We start from the raw sequence: 27,161 nt of genomic DNA, 5'->3' as shown, positions 1-27,161 counted from the left end.
TTCTTCTTCTTCTCTTCCACCAATTGCAATACACAGCACACTCTTTGCCAACACTTCCCCAAAGCTCCAAAGAACGTACTTTACCTGTACAAAGTGCCAGAGATACACGCCAGTAAGGCACCAGAGATACTCGAAGACATTTGAGCATAGAATTATAAGAATATAGAAACAAATCAAACATGTATTACTAGACACTAGCGGAAGTCTACACAGTACCTATTACCATACCTTTACCCACCAAATGTACCTTAAAACGTCCAACCCGAGCATCCAAGCCACCACTGCACTGCAATAATGCCAAACGGTCATTTCGCGTGCGTACTGTTGCTGGGGTCAAACAACAAACAACGGTGTCCCCACCACCACCACCACCACCACCACGACGTCATCGTGTGCACAGGAATTCATTAGACCGTGTGTGGTTTCGCACATCGAAGGGAACTGTAATGCCTGCCCGCCAAGCGGACAAACCGCAACACAGCAAACGAACGCGAGTGACTGCAAACTGAACTTCCGGCTGCAGAAAAAGGGGCAATTAAAACCGAAACCAAGCGCACTATCGACGCACGCCGTAAAGCAGGGACAGTGGCTGCAGCTCCAAGAAGACACACACACATACACACACTTACATGTACGCACACGCATGGTAAGCAGTCGAGGCAGCAGTGTTGTCAAACCGCTAGAACGGGGTTCGCTGTCAACAGGCCGCGGTGGCACAGCCGGAAACGCTCTGGAGGCTCTAGTTGCTGGCAGCCGCACAGTGACGGTTGGTGTTTCCTATTGGTCCTTAAACATACATTCTCTCTCTCTCACTCTCTCTCTTTCTCTGTCTCGCTCTCTCTCTCTCGCAAAACACAAACACACTGTAACATCCAAGTGATATCTTTGACGAATTTTTATGTTTGTTTTGAGGCAGAGAATTGTCATATTGCGTAGCTTCCAGCAGATCAGTTTCATTTTTAACATTGTGTTGCACTCATTCACCCATTCAAGAACACCCTTTTTGCCTGGATATTAGATAGAATATTGGAATCTCTGTGTGCTTTTTGTATGAAAAGAAAGATCGTTTGTGGAGCCAATGGTTTAACCTTCTCGCTGCTAGTCACCATCACACACTCCCGAACAAACATTCATTCCACTCCAAATAACATCGCTTCGTGCTGGTCAATTCGACCATTGAACCAGACCCTCAGCTCATAAAGGATCCCTTTTTTGTCAGCCAACTACCCGTGTCCTGTTTTGAAAGGTCATCTATCACCTTTATCGTACGCTACTTGTCGAGTTTGTCCCCCAAAAACGACCCCAGTAGAACCATTGCCATTGCCATTCCGCTCATAATCCACCATTTCTTGTGTGTTTTCCTTCTCTTTTCACGCCACCTCATCCACATGATTCCGATGCAACGACCTCCCAGGCCGACAGCGATCAGGACGATTCGGAATCGAACCGCCGTACCGCGCGTCAAACCTCCGTCGGCAGCAAGCCGGCGGCCGGAGCGGCGGCAGCAACCAAAAAGTCGTCCGTCACCCGCTCTGCCAGCAGCGAATCGAACTCGTCGAGCGAAAGCTCCAGCCCGTCGCCCGTGCCCGCTTCGACGCGCACCGACCCAGAGGTAAAGCCGAAAACGATCCTCAAGAACGCGAACGAGAACGCCAGCCAGCGCAACGGCACTGCCAGCCCGACCGAAACGGCCAAAAAGCCGTTCCAGAGCCGGTTCCTGCCGCAAACGCAGCCACCGGCGCAGACGGCGCCGGAAAAGAAGGAAGAGTCGGAGAGCAGCTCCGAGGAGGAATCGTCCTCGGAGGAAGAGTCCGAAGAGGAGGAAGAGGAAGAGGAGGAGAAGCCGGCGGCCGCGCCCGCACCAGCAGCAGCGGCCAACAGCACTGCCCGCTCTTCCCCGATCACTACCACGACTTCCTCGTCGCGCACGACACACGACACACCGAGCAGTCCGCTGTTTGGGCGCGTGTCGCGCCAGGATTCGTCCGACAGTACGCGCAAGTCGTCGCGCGATGAGCTGCGTACGTCCAGCGGCTACTCCAGCCCCACGAGCTACCGCAGCCAGAACCACTACGAGCGCGACGAAAGCCCCAAGTACGGTTCGTCCTCGAGCGGCTCGTCCGCGCTGCGCTCGCGCACCACCAGCCACGCGGCCGAACCGGAGGACAACAAATATGGCAGCGGTTCCGGGTAAAACTTGTTTGCCACTAAACCCTCCCCCCGCCCATCACTGTGTGTTTTCTTTCTGTGTGTGTGTGCTTCAGACTGTCCTCTGCGTGTGCAAATGAGCTTCTTTGCTTCTTTCTCTTCCCCACCTCCTCCCCCTCTCCATCGTTCTTTTTTGTAGGACACGTTCGATTCTTTCAGGTACACGAGCCGCTTCCTGAACAAGAGCAAGAGCACGGCGGTCGTCGCCCCCGAGGACGATGCCACGGACGATTCGGACAGCCGGTACGGGGCGGGTGGCCGCAGCCGGTTCACCGCGCTGCAGGACCGCCGGACCCGGCTGGCCCGCAGCCGCTCGTCGCACAACTTCGGTAACGACGACGAGGAGGATGAACCGGTGTCGCCGACCACCACGTCACCGTCGGCTTACCTTGCCTCCAGGTAGGTTGTGCAGCAGCACCAGCAGTGGGGTGGGTAGAATCGAGCGTGCTAGTTGCGTGCGTGTACATTAAGCGCCTTAAACCCCACTCTCCCCCCTGGGAAGAAAAAGCTTTCCCCGTAAAATTCCCTTTGCAATCCTGGTCACGGCACCAGTAATGTTCGCAGCAACGTTTGAATTAGTTTGCCATTTTATTAGCCTTCCTCGATTGAAAAAACCCTTGTGTCGTTCGTTACCAAGAGCACACACAATCTCAAACACAATACCGATACAAACCGATACACACACACATTGACAACATCCAATCAACCAATTTTCGGAAAGCAAACACAAACTCGTGCTATTTTTGACATTCCACGCTCCAGCCGCGGCATCCCGGCCAGGCCACTTGTACTGATTGCTTGTTTCCGTTCTGCCCTCTCCACCCTTTCCCCTTCCGTCTTCTGTTTCCGGTTCCCAGGTACGGTGCGTCCTCTTCACTCGCCTCCCAGCCGTCGGACCTGTCCCGCAGCCGCTCGACGCACGCCCTCAAGTCGCGCGAACCATCGCCCGAACGCAACAGTACGGGCGCCGGTGGCGACAAGGACGGAGCCGCCCTGAGCTCGTGGGCCCGCTACCTGAAGAACAAGTACGGCAACCGCACGACCAAGGACGGCAAGGACTCGCCCAGCTCGTCCTCCTCCACCTCCGGGCTCGGATCGTCCTCCCTGTCCTCCCCATCCTCCGCCTCCTCCTCCTCCGCAACGTCCGGGTCCAGTGCGTCGGCTTCGGCTGCCGCCCGGCGACTCAGCCTCGGTCTGCCGTTGCGCCAGACCGACCTACTCAGCTCGGACGACGATTCAAAAAACGGGGTAGGCTCCCCTACCTCTCCTACGGCAGCAGCAGCGGCAGTAGCCGGTATACCCGGGGCAGCAGGTATGTCCCCTAGGACGCAGTACCTGCAGAAGCGCCGGCAGCTGTTCCAGATAGGAGGTCGGGGGAGCGAACCAGGTTCCTTCACGTGGCCGCGCGGCATCGCCGTCGGTCCGGACAACAGTATCGTCGTGGCGGACTCGTCCAACCATCGCGTGCAGGTGTTCGACTCGAACGGCATCTTCGTCAAGGAGTTCGGCCAGTACGGCAACGGGGACGGCGAGTTTGACTGTTTGGCCGGTGTCGCGGTCAACCGTATCGGTCAGTTCATCATAGCCGATAGGTAGGTGCCTGTCGGGGGGAGGTTTGCCACACGCGTGAACCGGAATGTTTGAATGATGAGATTGTTCCGCTTTTTTCCGTATCCTTGTCGCACACAGATACAACCATCGCATACAGGTGCTCGATCCGGCCGGTCGTTTTCTGCGATCGTTCGGCTCGCAGGGCACCACCGATGGGAAATTCAACTACCCCTGGGGCATCACCACCGATGCGCTCGGGTTCATCTACGTTTGCGATAAGGAAAATCATAGAATTCAGGTAAGTGAGACGTTTGGCATGGAGTGCGACTTTCCCAAACAAACAATGAGGCTATGAGGTTTGCCGTCGTGCATCAGTTGAATGTATGTTATTAATATAATCCGAATACAAGAGCTCACAGAAAAAGGTCACAAACTAATACTTTCACTTGCTTTGCTCACGATAGAGCACGCCGTTTCATGTATATAACATGCTATTATAAGCTATTTACAAATGATACAAATGATTTTCACGACTTCCTTCTTATCTCAAATCATGTACATATAAATCACCTTATTTCGACAATATTAGAATTAATTATAAAAACCAATGAAATTCCATCCACTTTCTCTCGATCACAAATAATACCATTTCAGCAAAATTAAGCGACAAAGACCCTAATAAAGCTATCTTTTAAATATTCCAATAGCCAAATTCCAATAGCATTTTCAAGTACCCTTATAGGCCAGATTAAAGCTCTTTCGGCATTTCCTAACTCAATTTCGTACTTCAGGCTTCATAAAAACAAATGATGGAAATTTCATTCACAGAACGAACAAAATGAAAAGTCTAATCAATTGGACAATCTTATTATCGTCTCAAATTCCTACGTACTAAAATTGCAATACCCACCCACCGTCAAGCATCTGCCAGCGGACGTATCTATTTCAGTTTGCAGTACAATATCTAACACCGAGTAATCAACCTCCTATTCCTCTGCCTTGCTCTACACTGTACACAGTGACCCAATTTCCATGTAAAACCCCTCCCTGCTAGCACGGCCCAACCTGAAGGAAATGGGGCCCAAAACCCGGTCTCAACAAACTCGAAACAAACCTAACGATGGAACTTTCATTTTTGTCTCCTTTTTTTCATGCGCTCTTTGCCCCCAAAAACCCCGAAAGGTATTCCAATCCGATGGATCATTTATTGGCAAGTTTGGCACCTGCGGCAAGGAAAAGGGCCAGCTCGAACATCCGCACTACATCGCCGTCTCGAACACGAACCGCGTCATCGTGTCCGATTCCAACAACCATCGGGTGCAGGTAGGTGTGAAGAAACCCGTGAAGGGTTTGACGGGTGGCAGCGCAGGACTTAACCCCACCGCGTCCAAGCTTTTTTTCCCACACTGATTAGCATTCCAATGAAGCAGGGGGAGGGGCACAGAGAGCAACGGAAAGCACAGCACGAAATTGTCCACCGGGCCGGAAAACCCTCGTCAGGGCCTCGTAATCCGCAACAGCACCGGAAGCGAGCGGTCATGTAATATGTAATTTCCGGTGTCGGTTCTGCGGAAGTTTCTTTCGGTCGGTTTCATTGGGTTGTGTGGAGGGGAATGAGGGTGTATGAGCAGCTTGTTTTTTTTTACTTTCTCCGATACACCTGCGCTTTCTAGCACCACGGTTGGACACAGTTTTCCGGCCGTTCAGTTCCCCAATTTCCTACCGTTCGGTGGACTGTGATGGCACAGTGTGAACGGCTTGTATCTGCTCATTTGAATTTCCGGCCAGCTCTGACAGTCAGCCCGTCAGCCGACCGGTGCTGATGCTTCTTCCGCTCTCCGTCCGAGCATATGGCCCAAAAGGTGTCAGAAAAAGACAACAGCAAGCTTTTGGCACCTTCCTGCAAGCTGGAGATGGTATCGGGATGGAAAATTTTGTGTTTTTTTTTGGAGGGCGACGATTGCAATTTTCCAACACACTCTATCTCTCTCTCTACCTTCCTTTCTTTCCTTTCTATTTTGTACAGATTTTTGACGTCAACGGTCGCGTCCTGACAACGTTCGGCGGCGAAGGCTCCGAGGAAGGTCAATTTAAATTCCCAAGGTAAGTTCCAACGGAGTTTTTTGCTCGCTTTCCCTCCAGCTTCATGTAAAAGTGCCATTCCGGTGAAGCACGTTCTTATATGATAGTTTGCATACGGTCTCTCGCTTCCGATGGTTATGGTTTAGTGTTCGGAAGGCGAGCGAAGGCAAATTGCAGCAGGTTTTTTCTTTTTTTATTACCATTTTTTTCTGATGCCTCGATGATGCCTACTAAACCAGTTGTTCCACCATTTCATGTCGGTTTGAGTTTTCTTCTCCCATTTTTCCATGGGACTGTGAAGCAATGTCGAAAGCGTACCCGAAATAGCTCCATTCGAGGGCCGGGAAAAAAGCTCACGCGGCACGTCAAAAGCGATAACGGAAACTATCTGTGAAACTGGCCTGTGTGCGCCCTTGTCTTCAGCAGGATAAGCTTCTGCCGAGTGCTCGAGATAATACGGCTTTTGGCTCAACGAGGGAGGGTGTGTCGGTGAAGCTTAGTAACGAATTCCATGGTTCGCTGGGCAGCATATAACCGGTCGGGTGGAACATATTCTATTTCTGGTGCTATTTATTTTGACATTGAGCATGATCTCATTAAGCACGGGCTCGGGCACAGTGTTTACAGTGCAGGTGTGCCGGTATGCAAACGTAGCATAATTTACCAATGCTGCATTGCAACCCCATGCAGTGAACCATTAATTGCACCGCTTTTTTTCTATCAACACCCATGTTTCCATATTAAAACGCTTAATTGCTGGTTTTTTAGAGGCAGCATCAGTGTCTCAATAAAATGTTCCTGGAACATAACTGCAATTAATGCTGAGTATGAATTTGATTGCTTGTAATTACAGTGAAGTTATCTGGTTAATGCTATTTTCATTAAGATGCTTTTTGCATACCTAAAAACGTTTGGCAAATTTATTTAGATTTTGCTATTCTGAACTACATCCAGGGAGATATGTTAAACTTAGTAATGTAACATATTTTTCTGAACCACGCTATTACCCAAGGACGTAGAAATGCACACTCTTTTCAAGCGTTTTATTGCGTTTGTTCGCCTCTTTTTTGCTTTGTCTCGTGATAAGCTTACCTTTCAATGACAATGCTATGCCGTAACTCAAGCGGAAAAGAAGAACAACCTACACCAGATCTGACAGGCAAAAGTGTATTGCATACGTACGATAAACAGTGCGAAAGAGATGAAAGATGTAAAAAACCCCTCTAAAACACTACATGAAAAAAACAACCTGCCAAACTCTCAAGAAAAGTTCAACTGTCAATCCGGTTGTAAGGGGGGCCGATTTCTAGGCCGGCTAGTGCCGTACCGTTCCGGAATTGTAATCGAAATCGAACCGTGCGTGAAGACACACATCCAGCAGAGAAGGGAAGAAGGTGAGTCAATGAATGAGAGTACTGTTGTAGCAATTTTCACTGGAGCGAACCGGGCGAACGAACGTGATGCAACATCATTGGAAGTAGCGATGGTAGTGGGCAATGGAAACGGGCAGCAGCACAGCACATGGGCCAGTCACAGCCCATCCAGCAATCGCATCATTCATATGTCCGTGTAGGTGCTCCTTCTACCGTTCATGATCGATGGTGACAAAGCAATGGTGGCCACATGGCCTGTGACTGGTGAGTGGTTTTCATCTGCTCGGCGAAGGAGCCACAGGACCAACTACATCGGAAGGTTGGGACAAAGTACACAGAGCGATGTTGTTGATGGGCCAAAGGCCCATTTCGAGCATTTCCTTTTCCCGCTTCGTAGACATTTATAGATTTTCCGCTGCGAAAAACAGGCAGGCTTTAATGTGGCAAGCGTAGTACGACGCATTTTAGTACTAAATTTGTTGATATAGATTTTTTCGGAGTAAATAATCCTCATCGATTCCTCGCAAACGCCTAAAGGTATGCTATTTGAGTAACGAAAAGTTGTCTTTAGAAAAATACCTTGTTAGCGGGAATGAAACATAGAAATTGTAACGATCACATCTACGTTTGAGAAGGGTTTTCCAAGACTTTATTATATCTTTTTCCCCTTCCTACCCGTTGTGACATTATTTCCATTCGAAACTTTCCCTGAAAAATGTTGCAAATTTCCCTTTTCAATACATCGAATACTTTTACTGTGTACCACTTCTACGGATAACCTGGTCCACATACCAGCTCACACATCCGTACGTCCTTTTCAGTCAGCAAGTGTAAACCAGCACCTATCTCTCTCCACCCATTCACACGCGCGCACAAAGGGCAGAGCGTGTGGTACAAAATAAAGCAAAATGGCAAGCCAATCGCGACGTCAGCGCACATTAGCATAACAATGCCCCAGTACACATGCCAGTTGTGTTTGTTGATAATTTTCCGATTATCATCACAAGCTGTCCTGTTATGAAGAAATAATGTCAATATGATGGTGGAAAGCGCGCGCCCGAACAGTGCGCGGCGAACGGTTGCCATCGCTTTTCCGCTTCTTCTCCGCCCTGCGGGCTGTTAGCACACGTGATGGTTCCTGGATGCTCGACACACAGCCCACCATTCCCGGGTGCTGCGTGGTTCAACCTGATCCCGCTCCATGCTGGCAGGGAAATGGGGAAAAAGGCGAACGGCAGACAAGCGTGCAGCAATCACTAGATTTGCAATAAATTGTTCCGCCCCGGGATAGGTTGTGCTTTGTTATTATTGCATTCGCTCTCCGCATTTCGCTAAACGAACGTAGCAAGCCAGACCGAGTGAACAGGGTGGATGCTGCTGCTGCTGCTTCCTGGTGAGCGAAGTACAGTCGCGTCCAAGAAAAGCGCACCGCTTGCACTACAAACAAAACGAATGGTTTGTTTATTTTCGTTATATTTTGCAGCTTTCACGATAAAACAAATCTGCATTTCCTTATCACATTCCTTCATTTAGTAGAGTAGTCGCACCATAAATGTTGTGTATAAAACAGTTACATTTATCTTAAACCCAGTATCCTCACTTTAAACATCCCTACTTGCGTAGGAATCGAGTTGAATCGCTATGACGACGTTTAGCAACGCGCACACAAAAGCTCACCGCTGACGTTTATTGGCGTTGGGCAGCATTATTCCTTACCGATACGCTCGAGGCTACGGCAAAACTTTTCTCCCTTCAGTTTTTCCCCTTTTCATCACAGTTTCTTTTTTGCTGTTGTTGTTGTTGTTGTTGTTGTTGTTGTTGTTGTATTTGTTTCAAACTGTACTTCGATTTACACCAATTGTTGGCACGATATAGACCACATGCGTTCTAGACAGAAATAATGTTTGTAAACATCGATCTGTCAACAGCAGATCGACCTAACTCCCACTTTACCCGTCAGATGGCGTACTAAATACATAGAAAGGGACGACAGGGTTAGCTTGTGCGACAACTAGTTCTCCCAGAATAGGACCAATCAGGAAGCGGTTCAATTAGGGTCAAGTTCGCACAGCTGATCGAGAACAGGGCGCCATCGCTAAACGCAAAATTAGTCACAAATTAGAAAACGGATAGGCAACACCAATTTTAAAACTACGCTGCGAACATCACCAAAAGCTAGTTTGTGAATTTTGTCATCCTCTCTTTTTTAAACTCAAATATAGATTGCTACACACGTAGCAACATTTTAAAATTGCTCAGCTCTATTCCGTGTGAATATTTGAGATACGATGAGTAAACGCGGGTTTGATTGTGGTGGCTGCGAGCGGCATAATACCGTAGACGACATGGTGCTGTGTGATAGTTGTGAAAAGTGGTACCACTACGGATGTGCTGGCGTCACCGCGGAAATCAAATTCCAGGAGTGGCGATGTGAATCGTGCGTGAAAGTGGCAAAGAGCGAAGCGAGGGGAACGGGCCAGCCTAAGCCTGCGAAGGAAGCCATCGCGAAACCGGGGAAGCCTGCTGGAAGCTGCAAAGGCAACGAGACCAAGAACGCAGCACCAAGCGAGGGCGAGACCTCGGGGCGTACAGCATCCGCGGAAACGCTGCAGCCTACGACGTCCCAAGCTGCTAGACCACCCAGCGCGAAATCGTCAAAAGCGCATTCGCGCAATTCAAGCGCGGCGTTAGAACGTCTTGCAAAAGTGCAAGAGTTAGAAAGAGAGATGGCCGTCAAGGAGTTTGAACTCAAAATGGCGAGCCTGAAACTCGAGCAGGAGAAACTTCGTCTCCAGTTCGAGGGAGAAGCAGAACGCGGATCCCACCGATCATTCGCGAGTAATTCGTTGAAAACGGAGGAGTGGGTACGCGACCAACAGCAGCTGCATCAGCAGCAGCATGAACAGCAGCATCAGCAACAGCAGCATGAGCCGCTGCATCAGCAGCAACTGCATCAGCTGCAACAGCAGCAACAGCTGTATAACCCCGCTGCATGTACCAGTGATGTGGCTGTATCCGCGTTAGTGGAAACAGTGACCGTCAACCCTACGACAGTGGCAGCCGTTGCGGAAACAAGAAGGCGAGGCCTTACAGAGGACCAGGTGGTGGCGAGGCAAATCTACCCCAAAAAACTGCCCACCTTTAGAGGATCGACGAAGGAGTGGCTCGTATTCATAAGCTGCTACAACGACTCGACGGAAGCCTGCGGATTCACGGATCGAGAGAATATAATCCGTCTCGAAGAGTGTCTGCAAGGTCCCGCACGTGACGCAGTTTTGTCTAAGCTGAACACTCCCAAAGCAGCGCCTCTAGTCATCAAAACCCTCGAGCGCTTGTACGGTCGACCGGCGCTGGTTGTGAAGGAGCTGCTGGACCAAGCGCGACGGACAGAAGCTCCCAAACCAGAGCACCTGGAGTCGCTCATAACTTATGGGATGGCAGTGCAGCAGTTGTGTGACCAACTGGTGACGGCGGATCTGGAGGATCACCTGAACAACCCCATGCTGCTGGAAGAGTTAGCAGAAAAGCTGCCGGCGACAAGGAGACTAGAATGGGTACGCTACAAGAGTCAGATCACACGACCAAATCTGAAGGACTTTGGTGAGTTCATAGATAAGCTTTTAGATCAGGCTTGTGAGGCCTGCAAATATGTTACTCGCGATAAGGCTCAGGAGAGGCACATCTCCGTGCGACCTTCTCACCCTCCCAACCGTTACCACGTTAACGTCCACTCCCAACCGAGAGTGGCGGTAGCAGAGAAGAGGTGTCCAATATGCAGCAAAACGGGACACCACATAAAATTCTGCGAAACATTCAGGGCCATGAATGTGCAAAGTCGCCTGCATGCGGTGGATGAGAAAGCTTTGTGCAAGCTTTGTCTCAACGCACACGGAACCAAGCGGTGCTTGTCGAGATTCCGTTGCGACTTCACCGGTTGTGAAATGCGACATAACACGCTTCTCCACGAGACGGCCCAATCTGGAGGAGCGGCATGCATGACGCACAATACTGTGCCTAAATCGTCGGGAATTCTATTCCGCATTGTGCCTGTCACAATTCATCACGGGCAGCAATGCGTCGAGACGTTGGCGTTCCTGGACGAAGGATCGGCAGTCACACTAGTGGAAGCTGAACTGGCACGCACTCTCGGCGTGACAGGGCAGCCAGAACCCCTGGAGATGAGCTGGACCGGCAACCTCACGAGACGAGATTCGAGATCGGAGCGGATAAATTTGGCGATTTCTCCAAGAGGCGATAGCACGCGCTACGAGCTTACCAACGCTCGTACTGTGGACAAGCTAAGTTTACCGCAACAAAACCTTAACGCCAATTTTCTAACCAATAACTTTGCTCACTTTCAGGGACTCTCGATCCAATCGTACCTGAAAGCGCAGCCAAAGTTGTTGATCGGACTGCAGCATTTGGAGCTAGTCGCACCGCTCGAGGCGCGGATCGGCAAACCCGGCGAGCCTTCAGCTGTGAGAAGCAGATTAGGATGGGCGGTATATGGCCCCTGCCAACACATCGAGGCCGGTGTTAGCTACAGCCCAACGGAACACGTTGCCGTTGGTGCTCACTTTGTTGGGACGATTGCGCTAAAATTGAAAAATATGAGTATTAGTGAGCGGTCCATACGAAATGACACAGCGAAAAGTAGGGTTAGGTTTACACCGACCGCGTCACGAAGACAGAGAAGTTTTGTTCAGCCTAATTCACTGATAGCCACATCACAGGCATGTGATACTATAGAATGTCGACAAACTTCAAATGCATTTTATGATAGACGAAAGTTGAATGAAGTTGTTGATAGTAGGAAAGTGCAAACGCATAGGCATCGTAGGTGCCGGACAGCAGGTATAGAGAGCAAGGAGAGTACAAGTACACACACACACAATAGTACGCATTACAACAGCCGCGATCGAGGTGAAATCCGTCGAATCTCGTACATAAACGAACACACATAACTAGAGAGCAATTAGGGTTTGCATATCGTGCAGTATTAATTTAGTTAATCCTGCTACGCTAAGGATTCACGGGGTGGGGTGTTGGCACGATATAGACCACATGCGTTCTAGACAGAAATAATGTTTGTAAACATCGATCTGTCAACAGCAGATCGACCTAACTCCCACTTTACCCGTCAGATGGCGTACTAAATACATAGAAAGGGACGACAGGGTTAGCTTGTGCGACAACTAGTTCTCCCAGAATAGGACCAATCAGGAAGCGGTTCAATTAGGGTCAAGTTCGCACAGCTGATCGAGAACAGGGCGCCATCGCTAAACGCAAAATTAGTCACAAATTAGAAAACGGATAGGCAACACCAATTTTAAAACTACGCTGCGAACATCACCAAAAGCTAGTTTGTGAATTTTGTCATCCTCTCTTTTTTAAACTCAAATATAGATTGCTACACACGTAGCAACACCAATCCATAACAAAGTGTGTATGTGCGTTCTGTTGGTTGAATCGCTAGTTTGAGTGGTTTGTTTTGTAAGTTGAAGAAGTAACCGGTCCGAGTGGTTCCGCTTTCCTCTGTCCACCTCTCCAGCGGCTTGTGAGGGCTTTATGTTTCCATCGAGAGTAGAACAAAAGTTGTGCGAAGCTACGATGGCAAAACTAAATCCATCACCTGAAGCGGGCTTTGTTTGTTAGTTGTGGGCGAGCATTTTTGCCTTGCTTCACTCCTTCACTGCCCATCGCTTAACGATCGCTGTACTTGTCCATCTTCATTTGCAGCTCCCTTTACTAGCGGCTCTTTCCCGGTCCGGACGCGGAGGAGTGGCGTATCAGTTCCAATCGAGAGCAAAAAGAAAAATGTGCGCCTCCTTGTTGAACAGAATCAGTTTGTTATTGCCCTATTATTGCTGATTGTTATTGCCCTATTTAAAATGCACTGGAGCTCTTATTCAACATTAAAGCTCTTTCTTCGCAAGTGTAAGCAATGGTGCAGCTATAGTGGTGAGATAATTTAATCGCACAATAAACCAAAGAACGGGAAGTTTTGGAGGCAATAAAACCTTTCATCGTATAAACCTTTTTTCTGTCCTCAAACGCACGAAGAGTTGCTTCATGTTTGTTATCGTTTCACGCCCGCAGGGAACTGGTGGAATCCTTTCGAAGGAATCCCATTCCTTTTGATGATCCCATCCTGTGTCCGTGTGTGTTGTTTTCCTATGTTCCATCCGGGCTGTCCCTGTGTTTGTATCGGTCGATTTGTCCAATGTTTACCACTTAAAGCGACACAAAAAATGACATTTTTGCCGAAAAACACGTGCCACCTTTGCTGCTTGTCGTGTAAAAAATGAACTTTAAAGCCACTCACTATCAAAATGCTACTTTACCCACTGTACAACACATTCAACCTTGACTTTTTACGTTTCATTAGGTGGTAAATTGTGATTTTTTCAACATTATTTTTCTCGTAGGACTTTTTACGTCCTTTTTTATTTCCATTCTGTGTGTGTGTATATGTTGGTAATGCTGGTTAAATAGTATCACGTACCAGCCCGTTGGGTTTGATTTATGAAACGTGTGAATCTCGCGTGGAAGCTGGGCCCACCACTGGGAGCCTTTTCTTTGCCCGCACAAATAAAATTGCCGTGCTCATCGCCCGACCACCGCAACACCCACAGCGGTTGGCGGTTGTCTGCGTTTGTGCGTCCCTCGAGAGCGACTGGCAGCCGCTGGTTTATGAAGACACGCCCAGGACCGACTGATGCGCCGGAACCGAACAGGGCTGATGGGCCAAACAGCATCTGAGCGGAGCAGGCACAAAGTTTAGAACCCCACGGTTCAGTTCAGAACGGTATCAGGCGTAACCGGCGCCAGCGTTCACGACGACGTGCCCTGTGTTTATCATTCTTCCTTCCACAACGCTCCGTTTAGCGGGCTAAATCGTGTGTGAAAGTTTGTGCCGGCAGCACTGTGCGATGTATTATTTAGCGAGCGAGTCGGCCGTGTCTCGTGCGGTGGTCGAAACTTTTCCTCTGACATATTAACTCTGCCAAGTATACGCTCATTAGCGGAAGAAGCTACTAACGGCTCCCACGTTACAGCGGGGTGGATTGCACTGGTCGAATAAAACTCACACCCCCTCCCCCCCCTCCCCACCCGCCCCGGTGGGCTGAGGAGGGCTCTGTTTTGATGATTAATTTAGCAGTTGCGGATAAAGTTTTTGAAAAGCACGGTTAAAATTATTTATTCCTCGCCATCAATTCATTACACTCTGGTCCGGGGGGCTGATGGAAAGGGAAGAAAACTTTCATCCAAAGTGAGCAACAGAGCGCGAGAAAGAGAGAGAGAGAGAAAAAAAAGGTAAATAAAGTGCACAGTGTGATGGTTGGGCTGGAGCAAAATTATTCCATAACCTTGTTTGCGCTTGACGGGCGAGTTGAGCGATGAGAGATAGGAAAATTGAAGTGTAATCAAATAAGAAAACCTCTACAGCCTCTCTACGAGAATGATTCTAAGCGGTGCGGACGGGAAGGGAAGGAGATAACGTTTCATCAGACCCGGATTTGTCGTTGGTGATTGAAAGTAGTATGAGTAAATGTTGACGAGCATCTGAATCGGTGAATGGTTCTGGGCGATTTGGCAGAGCAGTGAAAACTATTAGGTGTTTGCAAAAGTTGGTGAGAAAAGATAGTTTTCGAATGGTATTTAAAATGTCTTGCATTTTCCTAGCAAAACTCTCTATATTAACTTATTAACAACTTGAATGAAGCCTTGTGCAGCCACAATCATATTTTATTTACAATGTTTATCATAAATGAGAAATAGTTTGGAAGTTATTTGCTGCAAAAAATGGCTCAGAAAATATTAAAATAGAGCAAAATATAAATGAAATTAAATGAGTAGTTTCAGTTGCTGCCCTTATCCTTTGTTATTTATTTATCTTGCTTACTCATATCATAAGTAGATTAAAAAATAGAAATAATATCAAACACATCTCCAAAATCATCATAAAATGCTTTCAATGTTATTTTAATGAAGAAACTACCATACTCATTCTTCAAATTAATAGCCGTACAATTCAAAAAATAGAAAAGTTTCTTTGAATAACTACACTGAAGTTCGTAAACGGGACGAACGTTCTGTCGAGTCGATGAAAGCAAGTTGAAGAAATGCTCGTAATAATCATACAGATGCAACTACCTTGTTTAGCATATGCAAATGACCCTTATATGTTAATATGCTGCTAAGACCAAAGTAATAAAAAGGCATAAAGCTTCATTTCCTTCATCATTGAATGCTCGATTCACACTGAGGCTGGATTCAATTACATCCATCATCACCAACGATGCTCACCGGATAACCTTACATTCAACCTCAGCCGTTTTTCCCTTTTAGGGGTGGGGGGGGGGGGAGGAGTGGGGACCATCCCAAGTGTCCGAGCCCTTATTTGCCAAACGAGATATACCAATTCAGCAAACCATTCCCAGGATCATTCCGATTACAATCACATAAAATAACATTAATTTCATTTGCGCACACACACACCCAGATACATACAATTCCACTCTAGAAAACGAATCCGTACTTTAGAAACTCCCCTCAGGGATCCTGGGCGCTCCCTGGACGGTGACATTTTATCACGAACGGTGCCAAAAATGAGATTCTCTTCGGCTGCTACTGCTGCCTGTCTGCCTTTTGCGTACCCACATCGAGACCCGAGGAGAGCCATTCGTCCCACTGGTGTTGGAGCGGGGAAAGGGAAGGTTTTTGGGGTAGGGCGTCCGGGCGGGTGGCGGGGTAGGATTAAAATGAAAATGTTGTACCACCGCACGATAAATGTTTTGCTTCCGGGCGGTGGGGAAGGAAAGGTGGCTGGCCACGGCTTGTTTGGGGTTGACCATTGCTCGGGAAGTCACACAGGAATGCATTTCCCGGACGCGACGGGAAGGAGGGAGGAACGCGAAGGAGTACAATCCAATGCCATGCCGTTGCATACCGAACCCGAGCATGTCGCATGTTGAATGTTAGCATTCCTGTCCAGCCGAATGAAAATGGAAACGGGTTCTTTTAGGGCTTTAGTATTGGGAGATGATTGCATTGCACACTCGTCCCAGGTAAGGTGAAGGTCCAAAGGTCGCTCAGAAGGTGCAACACACACACACATGCACAGCGGTGTGTCCTGAAGCCATCTTTGGTGGAATTTTAAAAGGACCTTCGTGCGAATAAAAAGCACTGAACAGGGCCACATTGAAGGATCAAAGCAAGGTCGCAACCACTCCCCCCAAAAAAGGTAAAAAGAGAATTTGAAGCACTCCTGGACGTGATAAAATCACGCCAACGTCGCCGGCAAATTGTTCCTACGTGCTGTTGGTCGGAGGGGGCTCGCTTGTGATTCCGACTTCTGACATTCAGATTGGAACAGGATTCTCGATTCTAAAGCGAGTACAACTCGCAAAGCACCGAAGCGGTGTCAAAAAGTCAGCCAGTCTGTCGTCATCGTGCTCATCACCTTGTCTCATTGTCACCTAGCACCCCTTCCCCTGAGAGAGGGGTTTGGTGGTGAGAAAATTGTACATCCGTACATCAAAGACGTGCCGGAATGCTGGTGCAGAAGTATTCTTCGGGACGATGGTGTCTCCTGCAGTATTTGCTGGAGCTTGGCTGCGGGCTGGTCGACCAGCCGTTCCGTTCGTCTTTCTGACACATACACACCGGAACCGGAACCATTCAAACGCTGGTTTGAACGTGGTGGTGGTAGTGGTGATGGTGCAGTTTTCTCACTTGGAAAATGTGTTTGCATGTGCAAGTAAATTATGCACCCGAGGGCAGCAACCATGCACACTTGTGTCAATGTTATTCCACAGCTAAGCTTTATGTCTGGGGTGATGTACTAGCATCACCACCATCCCTTACGTACCTTCATGGGCAAGCTACAAAGCACTGGGGGGGGGGGGGGGAAACTCAAACCCACCAGCACAGAACCTGCTTTCCCGGGACGCAAGGTGACACTTGTGTGTATGTGTACGTGTGGCTTGTTCGATTACACGCGACGCTGAGCGCGCCCCGTACGTATGGGTCGGGAGGGGGGCCTGCACTTAATTTACCCCGACCAACCAGGGCCGTGTCTCATGTTTTATCTCATCAATTTTGAGCTTCAATTAGTGGCCTTTATAAACATGTGCTTGTGAAAATGAAACCTTGGTTAATGTCGTTTTGCAAAATAATGGTTTTGCTGCTAACGGAGCAAAGGAGCGTGCAGGTGGAGTGGACCCTCCGTGTCGTTACACAGTCGCTGGCCGTTGGGAAGCCGTGTCACTGGGTGGTGAAGGAAGGATTAGTTAGTTTAACAAGATTTTGTGCTGCTATAGTTTGCTACCAAACCTGACAGGTAGAGCGCGGTGAACGCTGTGGACAATGATGATTATCTGGTGGATGGTTTAGATTAGACCGGCTCATTGACGATGTACACATTACACGATGCATTTCACAAATTGGCACGAAGGTTGGAAGTGTTTATGGTGGAGTAGTTAATTGAGTGTTTGTTGGGAATAATTCGATTAATGGTTCATGATACATTGGGATTGGTACATGACTGCAAGTCGGAAGATCGAGCGTCTTCTTACCGATTTTGTTCCAGCGCAGCCATTACTTACGTTCCTTTTTGCTAAATACTTAATCTTATTAAGAGTTTATATTCGTAATTTCACACAGTTCTGCTATACAGAGTGTAAACTGTATGTACAACTGGTTATTGGTGTTTTTGTTCTATATACTTTAGTGTGAGTTACGTTTCAAAGTGAATCCTTTTTGCAGCTTTGTTCATTGGATTGTTGGACGGCTTTCTGTACAAGTTAACCTGAACATCGCATTCCCCGTAATGTGTAGCTAGTACTTGGAGCTGCCAAACCTAATTGCAAAAGGATTCAGACGAACTTAGACTCGCAAAGAATACAAAAACAGCGCCTGTTTGCTCACATAATCGCTACACATTTCTTTCCAAACCACGCACATCAATGTCACTCTGCGAATATTGCGATATTGAGTGCAAAACGTTCCGTTTAAAGTTTGCTCCAAATTAAACCAGACACGCAACTCTTTATGATCTGAAACACACCATCACTCACACACACACACACACACTTTATTTTGCACCGTTCAGTTCGGATCATCATCAGCATTACGGGGCTATCTGTTCGCTCCTTCCCATTCCCATTCCGGAACGTGCATATCTGTCAGCTACGTGTCAATCAGCCAGCTCACGCATCTGGTGTAAGTGAATGTACAGTGTAATGCAAACAGCGCAACAAAAAACACCCCCAAAAAAGGATGCTACCATCTTCGCAAACCAGGCTCGAGCTAAACGCGTTTCGTTCGTGGAAAATTGTCAAGCAGCAGGTCCGCGCATCAGCCTTCCACGAACGTACTGTATTCCCTTCTGCCCTGCTTTTTGCCTTTGTCTTTTCGCTTCACCTCACTTGTCATGTTTGTGCACCACCGGAAGTGTGCCCTAATGCACGCTGGGTGTGTGTGTGTGTGTGTGTGTTTGCTGCTGACAGAATGTTTTTTTTATCAAAACCTTCCTTCTTTTTCGCCCGACAAAGAGGTGGAAAAAAGTGTCTACCATTGACACCAACCCACAGAAGCGCCAGAAGCACATGATATGCCGATGTACAATGCGCGCGTGATGGTGACGGCCATTGTTCATAAATTAAACCAAACTAACTAACCCCCTTTTGCTTTGCTTTTTTTTGCAACACTTGACGCGCCACCTTTTGGCGGAGATTTATCGTCCCGTAGCTGTGTTAGCGTGCGGCCACCTTGGCGTCCATCGCTCACCGGCAGCAGTGTTAGCGCGCTCCGAAAACGGCAAGTTTCAGGTGACCTCCTCCGAACGCCGAATGTTCAGCTTCGACGAAACTCTTTCCCTACTGCTGGGTAGAGAAAACCCGCCGCCGGCAGCACGGGTAAATTGGTTCCAAGAAGTGGACGTTAGAAACCCGTCGCATCGCTGTGCAGCAGCTCCTGATCGCACCAAACAACAAATCATTCACCCCGGTGCCGAAGAGGTGTACTGTACTCTGATGTTGTCATGGTAACATCGAGTCGCTTGTTTCGTGGGATTGGATTTTGACACTTTTCTTCTCAATTAAAGAGTACTCATTTCCCTCAGGAGAGGGATTGTATCAAAACACGGAAACCCCCGTCTCGCCCGTTCACAACCGGTGGAAGCTATTTTAATTGCCTTTATTTTGTTCGTTCGATTCGCTGGAATTTATGCGATACTGCGATACTGCCGCAGGGCCGCAGAGTTCAGCGTCTCAGCGACTCCGGGGCCTCTCAACAGGGAAAAGTGTAACAGATTTTTCATCCCCGTGTAATTAAAAGCAATCAATTCGTCCAGATGCTACGACTGATTGATGTCGATTGACGCGGGTGCATGGGGTGCGATGGTTCGTTACAATGAATTTCGACGTGACCCATGGTTGGGGTTGAAATTCTTTGACTTTGACCGTTGTTTCGTCAACTCGTTCCTTCAAACATTGCAAAATATTTACTTGAATAAACCATAACAAGAACTGTTTGTAGCACAATTTTGCCAAGAAACGATGTTTAGATGAGTTTTTAGCTGCTGTGTTGTTGCAATGAGTAATTTCTGGATATTTCATGTTGATCAGAACACGTCTTTCAGGTAAAGTTGTTTTCAATTAGGTCGAAAATCAATCTGGAGGAGCGTCAAAAGTTAGAAAACAGTAAAAGTGATAAAATCAAATGAAAAGCACACTTTGAACAAAACTTTTTATACAAAACTTTGTAAAGTTTCTTGAACAAGAGGTAACAAACCCCTCGATATTGGTTTGTTTCTTCAGTCGAAACTCTACTACGATCAGCGCCATCAAAGAGGATCAACAACACATCCATCCGTATGCTATCAAGTGTGCCTAATTATAGTGTTTTTGGTCTATTTTGGAAACGAAACTTTCCCCTCACGAGAAAGTTTCACCTCACAGCGGAACAAGTCAATTGGAAGTATGAATGATGGGGGTCGGTAACCAGGCCCTGTGCTCATGTTGTGTGCTAGCAAACTACGTATGTAATGCTAGTGTTTAGCCACAAGATTGGTAAGCCACGGAAGTGATGTTTACCGGAACTGGAAAACGCCTTTTTCCCCGCAAAAAGCTTGTTTCTTTTTCTGCCGGAAAGTTACAGCAAAAGGTGGTCGAGACATGAGTCGATCAGACCACCACACGTGTTGGTGCTGATTGTCCGAAAAGGGGATCAACCGCCCGCCCTGCTCTCAAAGGCAATACAGGGAAGAAATTTATGTAGAGGTTAATGTCGGTATCCATGCGATAGATTGAACCGATCCCAGAGGTCAATGTATGAGGCTCTTCTCGGAAGCTAGTGTTCCGGGAGGGTGTTCCCTCTTTTGATTGGTTTTGTAAGCAATCTTTTCTAACGCTTAAGAACCGGTTTTATAGAAGTTAGAGTGTGGTGAAAAATAATTCAAAAATCACTAAAGAAGCGAAATTGTGAAGAAGGCAAATGCTGGCCAAGTATCACCATCAATTAAGCAGCAAACAACTCAAACACACACATATACATTCTCTTTAATGCTTTTAAAAATATGTCTCCCAGCCCGTCGGAAACTTTTTGAGCAAGACTTTCAATTACAACATTTTCCGCATATTTCTCACTCCGCCATCAATCTTAGCCAACCCGGTGAGTGAAGTGCCTTGATGCTGGAGGTGGGGGGAAAGCGAACCTACAAAGCATCGAGAAGATATTTTTATCGAAACATCCGCCCTTTCACCTCCTGCTAGCCTTGGTGTTCTCCCGTTCTATAAGAACCTAAAACCCCTCCCACCAGCTCGGTGTCAGCTGTTGGTTGGCTGATGCCTGCCGTTTGTTTATTAATTTTCCGCCAAATTACAACACATGTCCTTCCTGGGTGGGTGTCTTACGCATTCTTTCGGCTGCTTTAGCATAAATCGTGACCCCTTTCTCGACTGTGCCTCCGATCAGGGTGCTATAGCATCTAGGAGCGACGGGTGCGAACAGTTTTGTCACCGCAACCCAAGAAGCTGTCTGCTGTCCTTCGAGTGTCCTTAGGTTCGGCAACATAATCCCTTCCGCTGTGTGGACGTGCTCATCTTCTTTTTTTCTTTCTTTTTCGCCAGCGCCGCGAATCATTGCCGTAGCAAAACGATAAACGATAGCGAACGAACGAACGAACGATCCGGCTTTTCCACCCCACGCGGGCAATGGGCAATGGAATCTCATTAGGGCTCGAGCGGAGAAAAGAAACTTTGCCCTACAAGAAGGCAAACAGAGAGAGAAAGAGAGGGAAAGAGACCCAAGCTCGGACAGCTCGCACCATTTCCTTCGACCCAATGCGTGCGTGTTCGATCGATCGATCGATCATTTCAGCATTCCAATTATTTACGATTTCGCCTCTACCGAAACGGTGCGCGGGGCGCGTTCAAGCAATAGCAGGTCAAAACATAAGTTCAACATAAGTTGACTATCGGTGGGGCCATTTTTTGGGCGGCAAACTTCTTCCCGCTCCATGCTCGGCGGAGTGCGAGTTTTTGCTCGGTCCGTGCCACACTGTGTATTTGTGTTCTGGCTTGACGGTTTTTTTTTTTGTGTGTATGAGCTGTAGCACCGTGGTGTTATTATTCTGCTTTCTGTGGCAGAATGGTTTGTCATTTGATGGGTTCTTGGTACCGAAGTAGCTTAATGTCGATGTTTGATGGATTGCTTTTGAAAACCTTTTTCCGGGAATATTGTTATTGGCACACAGCCGGCACGGATTACGGCAAGTGTTGAACGGGAAAGTTGAAATCGGAATCATTAAGGCTCGTTTTCGTTGCGTTCGGACCATTCGCTGGTTGGTTTGGTTTTATGGTTTTGTGACTTTCGGTTAAAGCCTGCTTGAAATATGTCCAACATAGTTTCACACAACACAGTAAGAATGTTTTCCAGCTCAACAATTTTATCGTACTTAATTCCACTCCGGCATGATGGCCGCCTCATCACATCGCAACGAAGTAATCAAACTTTACGATCCGATCTTAATTCCATTCCAGCGAGACTTTGCAGCTCATAATTATTCTCTTGCCTCATCAGCCTTTACATAATCTTGGTATCGATGCTTCGCAATCAAACCCGAACCGGCTTAAGCCTCATTCTAGCCTCCCGGATCAAACGCTCCACCCCTCTCATGGCCGATAAACACAAGCACGGCCACCGACAATCTGCAAACGCGCCTGTGCCGTGTGCGCCGGGGACTCACTTACCAAACACTCCAGCAAACTTTAATTACAATTCAAACCCGGGACACGATGACAGGCCGCAGCGCAATTGCATACGAAATCTAATTGCTGACTCGTCGACAAAAGTCCTCCCAATCATACTGCCCATCCTTCACTATCTGTCTCTCTCTCTCTCTCTCTCTCTCTCTCTCTCTCTGTTTTGCTTTTTCGTGCACTCTTCTCTTCTTGAAAGTCCGCATCATCGGTTGGCGACAGCTCGGTTCGTCCATCATCATGCCTGCTGCTCCAGCCTGAGCAAATTATAGTTTCTGGGAAAGTTTTACAATTACGCCCGCATCCCAGCTTTGTCCCGTTTGGTCTGTGTGTGTGTGTGTGTGTGTGTGTGTGTGTGTGTGTGTGTGTGTGTGTGTGTGTGTGTGTGTGTACCATGGCCATCCGCCACACCATCCCGAATGACGCAATGACTCTGCTGCTCCTTTCAGCCTGGTACTCACAAGCGCGCCTCGCTCGACGAATGAAGCAATATTCGCACAAAACTGCTGACTTGCTGCGACCACACGGCCTGTGACTCTCTGGCCCTTACAAGCTTCACTTGAGAACCCCCTCTACTAGCGGGCCGACATGGTGGCCGACCAGCATCGGTTCAAAAATGAATGATTTATTAAATTTGGAAAATAATTTGATCCATCGCTCGCTTATTCCATTTCGGATTTCGGCAAAGATCAAACGCTTGGCGATGCCGGTTCCTGGTTCCACTTTGGAGTTGCAGTTGGGAACGGTTTTTTGGGTGTGGGAAGTGTGACACCGACCCCTCTCCTCCTTCTCCTAGATATAGATCAATATTGGATACACAACAGGCAGCATTCAGGCAGCGTCGGTGTGCAGCTTCCAATTCCAATGAGCCCACATCGGGGAAACACTCTGATTGGCATCTATCGCGGGCGCACTTCTTTTTTATTCTTTCAGAGGGATAGGTTTTGACGCGCATTTCGTGGAAAATAAGAGACAGACGCGTGGCTGTACGCTGCCTTAAACGTACAAATTCGGTTCCGACGGCAACGCTTTTATAGAATGTATCGGAAGATGGATGAAGATGGGCAGAAGCTTCAGGGGTGGCACGTTTTGGCAAAGTGACGCAAAGATATGACACGCTGAGGGCTACCATTATCGTCGCTGTTGAGGAAGGCGGCAAAACTTCTCCAACTCGGTTGCCAGGGAAACTGTCGACTGAAAATGAGACTTGCAGCTTTACAACACTCACATTCACTCACACAATGGCACAGGTTCGATGTTACATTGGGCTTAAACTTTTCCTTAAAGCGTTGACTCTCTTAGCAGTTCGTTTGTAATACTGTGAGTGTAACATAAGCATGATAAGGGGATTTTTTGTGGTTGGTCGAATTACGGAGCGGGATTAAGAAAGCGTAGGAATGCTTAATAACATTTACTGTACCCGTTTTACTGAATGATTTATTTTTGAGCAATCCAATAAATACGGAAGAGTTCCAAACTTTGTCGGTAAACTGCTTCAAACATCCAATCCTATTAGTGATACGAATGAAAGGTGTTTTGCATCGATGAAACATTAAGAGAACAATTTGAAATGAATTAGGCTAAGGAAGGGTTGGTGACACAAAATACGGCTTAAGTGTAACGCTCTGCGGGTGCAGCAATTCGTTTTGGTACTTGATGACAAGTTCCAATTTACATTTCCAAAGAATCTCTATCTAATTGAACCTTATTTTGACTATGATAGACTTTCAACCTATTTTTACCCAAGCTATCGAGGAAATTTTGAAAAATAACGATAAAAGAATGGAGAATAATGAGCTTAATACGACTGAAGCTGGGGTTTATGCATCGAAGAATTTAATTAATGTTTGTTTCATGTGTACACATGTGGTGTTAAATATGAGGTCATAGGTCATTGTTTATGAAGAGGCGAATGAGGCCAATCGGCTCAAACTCTGTTTGAAAGTTAACAAAGAAAAGGTTGTTTTTTGCTAAAGATATTAAGATTTACATTGTTTGTTGAGCATTATTCTTTTTTGATGGAGCTATTGTCAAATGAGCCACAATTGCACTTGTTTAAATCTTTTAATGAAAAAAGTCCCCTTACCGAGCAAAAATACGCCCCATCTCCCCACCAAAAAGTATCAAACCAAACACAATTTCCACTAACAAAAGAAAAGCTACATTTGCACAGCGTTGCTCCCGTTTTGTACTGTAGATGCCTTTTTTCGTGGAAAAACGCTTCAGAAAAATTACTTCGCCTACCCACGGCAACATTGCTGGATGACGGATTGCATGCTGAATGTTGCCACCGCACAGCATCAGGGATGTGGATTCTTGTAGTTTTCCCTCCCGCACTTTCTCCTGCCTCTCCATCACGAACACGATTCTCTGGAGGTGAGAATTTTGGCTCCCATCGCCACCAAAAAAAACCCATTTCCGAGCAACAAAAATAAGACAAAAAAAGAAACAAGAAACATTGCTCGAATGATTGATGATTGTCATTGGCGTTTAATTTCGTTAAACGTGTTTCCGCACACGCACGGCCACCAGTGGCCGGTAGTTGTGTCCATCCCACACGCAAATTGTATTGGAAATTCAATCACGAATGAACGCAAAAATTTGCGCAAAGGCTGGCCAAAATCTTTTTCAAAGCACAATCGCGACCATGCGGCATGGGATGAGGTGTGCTCAAGAATGTGGCAAACAAGGGCACTCGTATAACAATACGCAATGGAGTTTTTTTTTTTTATTTGTTTGTGTCTCCCAAGTTGCGTTGTTGCTGCGAAATTGTTCACAAAATAATGCCACGTGTTGGGCGTCAATGAGAAGAATGAGAAGCTGAGGGACCCTTCCATCTCCGCTCACCGCTCTAGAATGCACCCTCTGTTTATCCGTTTTCTGTGTACGCTTTCTACGAATAGGGCAGAAAGAACGCACTTTGCTCATTTGGTATCTGTCCCCTTGTCACCATTTTGGTAACGTTGTTTTGGCCACGCGTCTTTTTTATGTGCTTTCCCAAAATCCATGGATAACATGAAGCTATTTACATTGCAAAACGGAAGCAGAGCTGCGTTCGACCAGGCACCGAAGCAGCTCCCGACCACGGTCTGATCTAATTTGCGGGATAATTGAATCTGGCTTTTGGAAATTATTTCCACCCACTTTTTGCCATGGTGTACCATGTCATCGATCCCACACAGACACACACACACACTCTGTCCCAAACTGTTGGCTGAACGAGGGTGTTACAATGCGAACACAAAACAATTGTCGCTTTTCCGATGACATTTTACTCGTTCTGTAAGCGTTGTAAACGTTTCTTGAAGGATAATACAGACAGCGGGTTGCTCTAAGCATTGATTCGTTTTCTTTGTTGAATTTGAAGCATGGCAGTTTGATAGACATTAATCCAACGAGGGAAAGATTAAGGGACGCCTGGTCAGGTACGGGTACGATAAGACGATTCGTTTGATTGAGTTTGTCGTTATCAGTTTGTATAGCTTTCACCAGAGGCATCTAGAAGATTCGAGTGTTTTTGCTGATACTTTGTCTTTGAATGACTTTGAAGCATATTAAACACAGCATTCAAAACGGGCTCGAACTACTGCTCGGTTGCAAACACAGTTTCAAATCCGCTATTAGTACATAATTTGACGGATAGATGGCGCTGCACTGTCTTCGTTAGGGCCACTGTTTCTGGTGGATATGAAAGCTTAAATTTCATATCAATGATTTTAATTGTTACCTTTCTGTTATGGATTTGTTTAATTGTGACCGTTTTCTCTTAACTTTACTTTGAATAGTAAAAAAAAATTATATTACATTAAATGTTAAATTTCAACACCGATCTAGCTATGCCGCAAACAACCTATTAATAATCTCTCGCTCTATTTTTTGTGTGCTTTCTTCTCCCTAGGGGCGTTGCGGTGGACGATCAGGGCTACATCTGTGTCGCCGACTCGGGTAACAACCGCATCCAGATCTTCCACCCGGACGGAAGCTTCCTGCGCGCGTTCGGCTCGTGGGGTTCGGGCGACGCCGAGTTCAAGGGACTCGAGGGCGTTGCGATCATGTCGAACGGCAACATCCTGGTGTGCGATCGGGAAAACCATCGTGTGCAGGTGTTTTAGTGTGACGGGTAAGGGGCCGGTGACCAGGAAATGCTTCCTTACAAGAAGACTACCCTTAAATGCATTTATTATTCTTACTTTTTAGTTGTTCGAGGTTCCTGTGAATGCAGTTACGGCGTACATTTGAGCATACATCAATGAAGTTGTCATCAAGTACCAAAACGAATTGCTGCACCCGCAGAGCGTTACACTTAAGCCGTATTTTGTGTCACCAACCCTTCCTTAGCCTAATTCATTTCAAATTGTTCTCTTAATGTTTCATCGATGCAAAACACCTTTCATTCGTATCACTAATAGGAATGGATGTTTGAAGCAGTTTACCGACAAATTCAACGTACACCCATCAACATAAGCACAGTGGAATATGTAATGCGCCCAATCGTTCGCTCGTAAGCTAATAAGCGAACGATGGTTTAATATGACGGTAATGGTTGAACGTTACATTACCGCTAGTGGTGGCTTTTTGCTAGTTAGTTAGATGGAAATAAAGGTTTTTTCTCTTCTTTGTCTGAAGTTTTCATCGCCGGCTGTCGTGTTTGCTGTCCTGTGCCTTGCAGTCCCTTGCGCGA

The 27,161-nt window shown here is 47.1% G+C and overlaps 1 protein-coding gene across 5 annotated transcripts in view; it reads left to right on the top strand.

The window, feature by feature from the left end:
* The window catches only part of LOC1269971 (RING finger protein nhl-1), a 48,805-nt gene extending 21,693 nt beyond the window's left edge, over positions 1–27,112 (top strand). For 4 of the 5 annotated variants that reach the window (XM_061642702.1, XM_061642704.1, XM_308626.5 and 1 more), the window contains 8 exons: positions 1,415–2,190; positions 2,368–2,607; positions 3,066–3,800; positions 3,898–4,057; positions 4,942–5,082; positions 5,786–5,862; positions 26,379–26,600; positions 26,678–27,112. In XM_061642702.1, coding sequence (XP_061498686.1) covers positions 1,415–2,190; positions 2,368–2,607; positions 3,066–3,800; positions 3,898–4,057; positions 4,942–5,082; positions 5,786–5,862; positions 26,379–26,592 — 2,343 coding nt within the window. In that variant the 3' untranslated portion in view covers positions 26,593–26,600; positions 26,678–27,112. Of the gene's footprint in view, positions 1–1,414; positions 2,191–2,347; positions 2,608–3,065; positions 3,801–3,897; positions 4,058–4,941; positions 5,083–5,785; positions 5,863–26,378; positions 26,601–26,677 lie in introns of all 5 variants that reach the window. The other variant, XM_061642705.1, reaches the window with a different exon arrangement.
* Positions 27,113–27,161: the final 49 nt, after the last annotated feature.

This window comes from Anopheles gambiae, chromosome 2 (assembly GCF_943734735.2).
Source record: "Anopheles gambiae chromosome 2, idAnoGambNW_F1_1, whole genome shotgun sequence".
Taxonomy (NCBI): domain Eukaryota; kingdom Metazoa; phylum Arthropoda; class Insecta; order Diptera; family Culicidae; genus Anopheles; species Anopheles gambiae.
The sequence above is the reverse complement of the archived record's forward strand: the minus strand, read 5'-3'. Positions and strand labels throughout refer to the sequence as shown.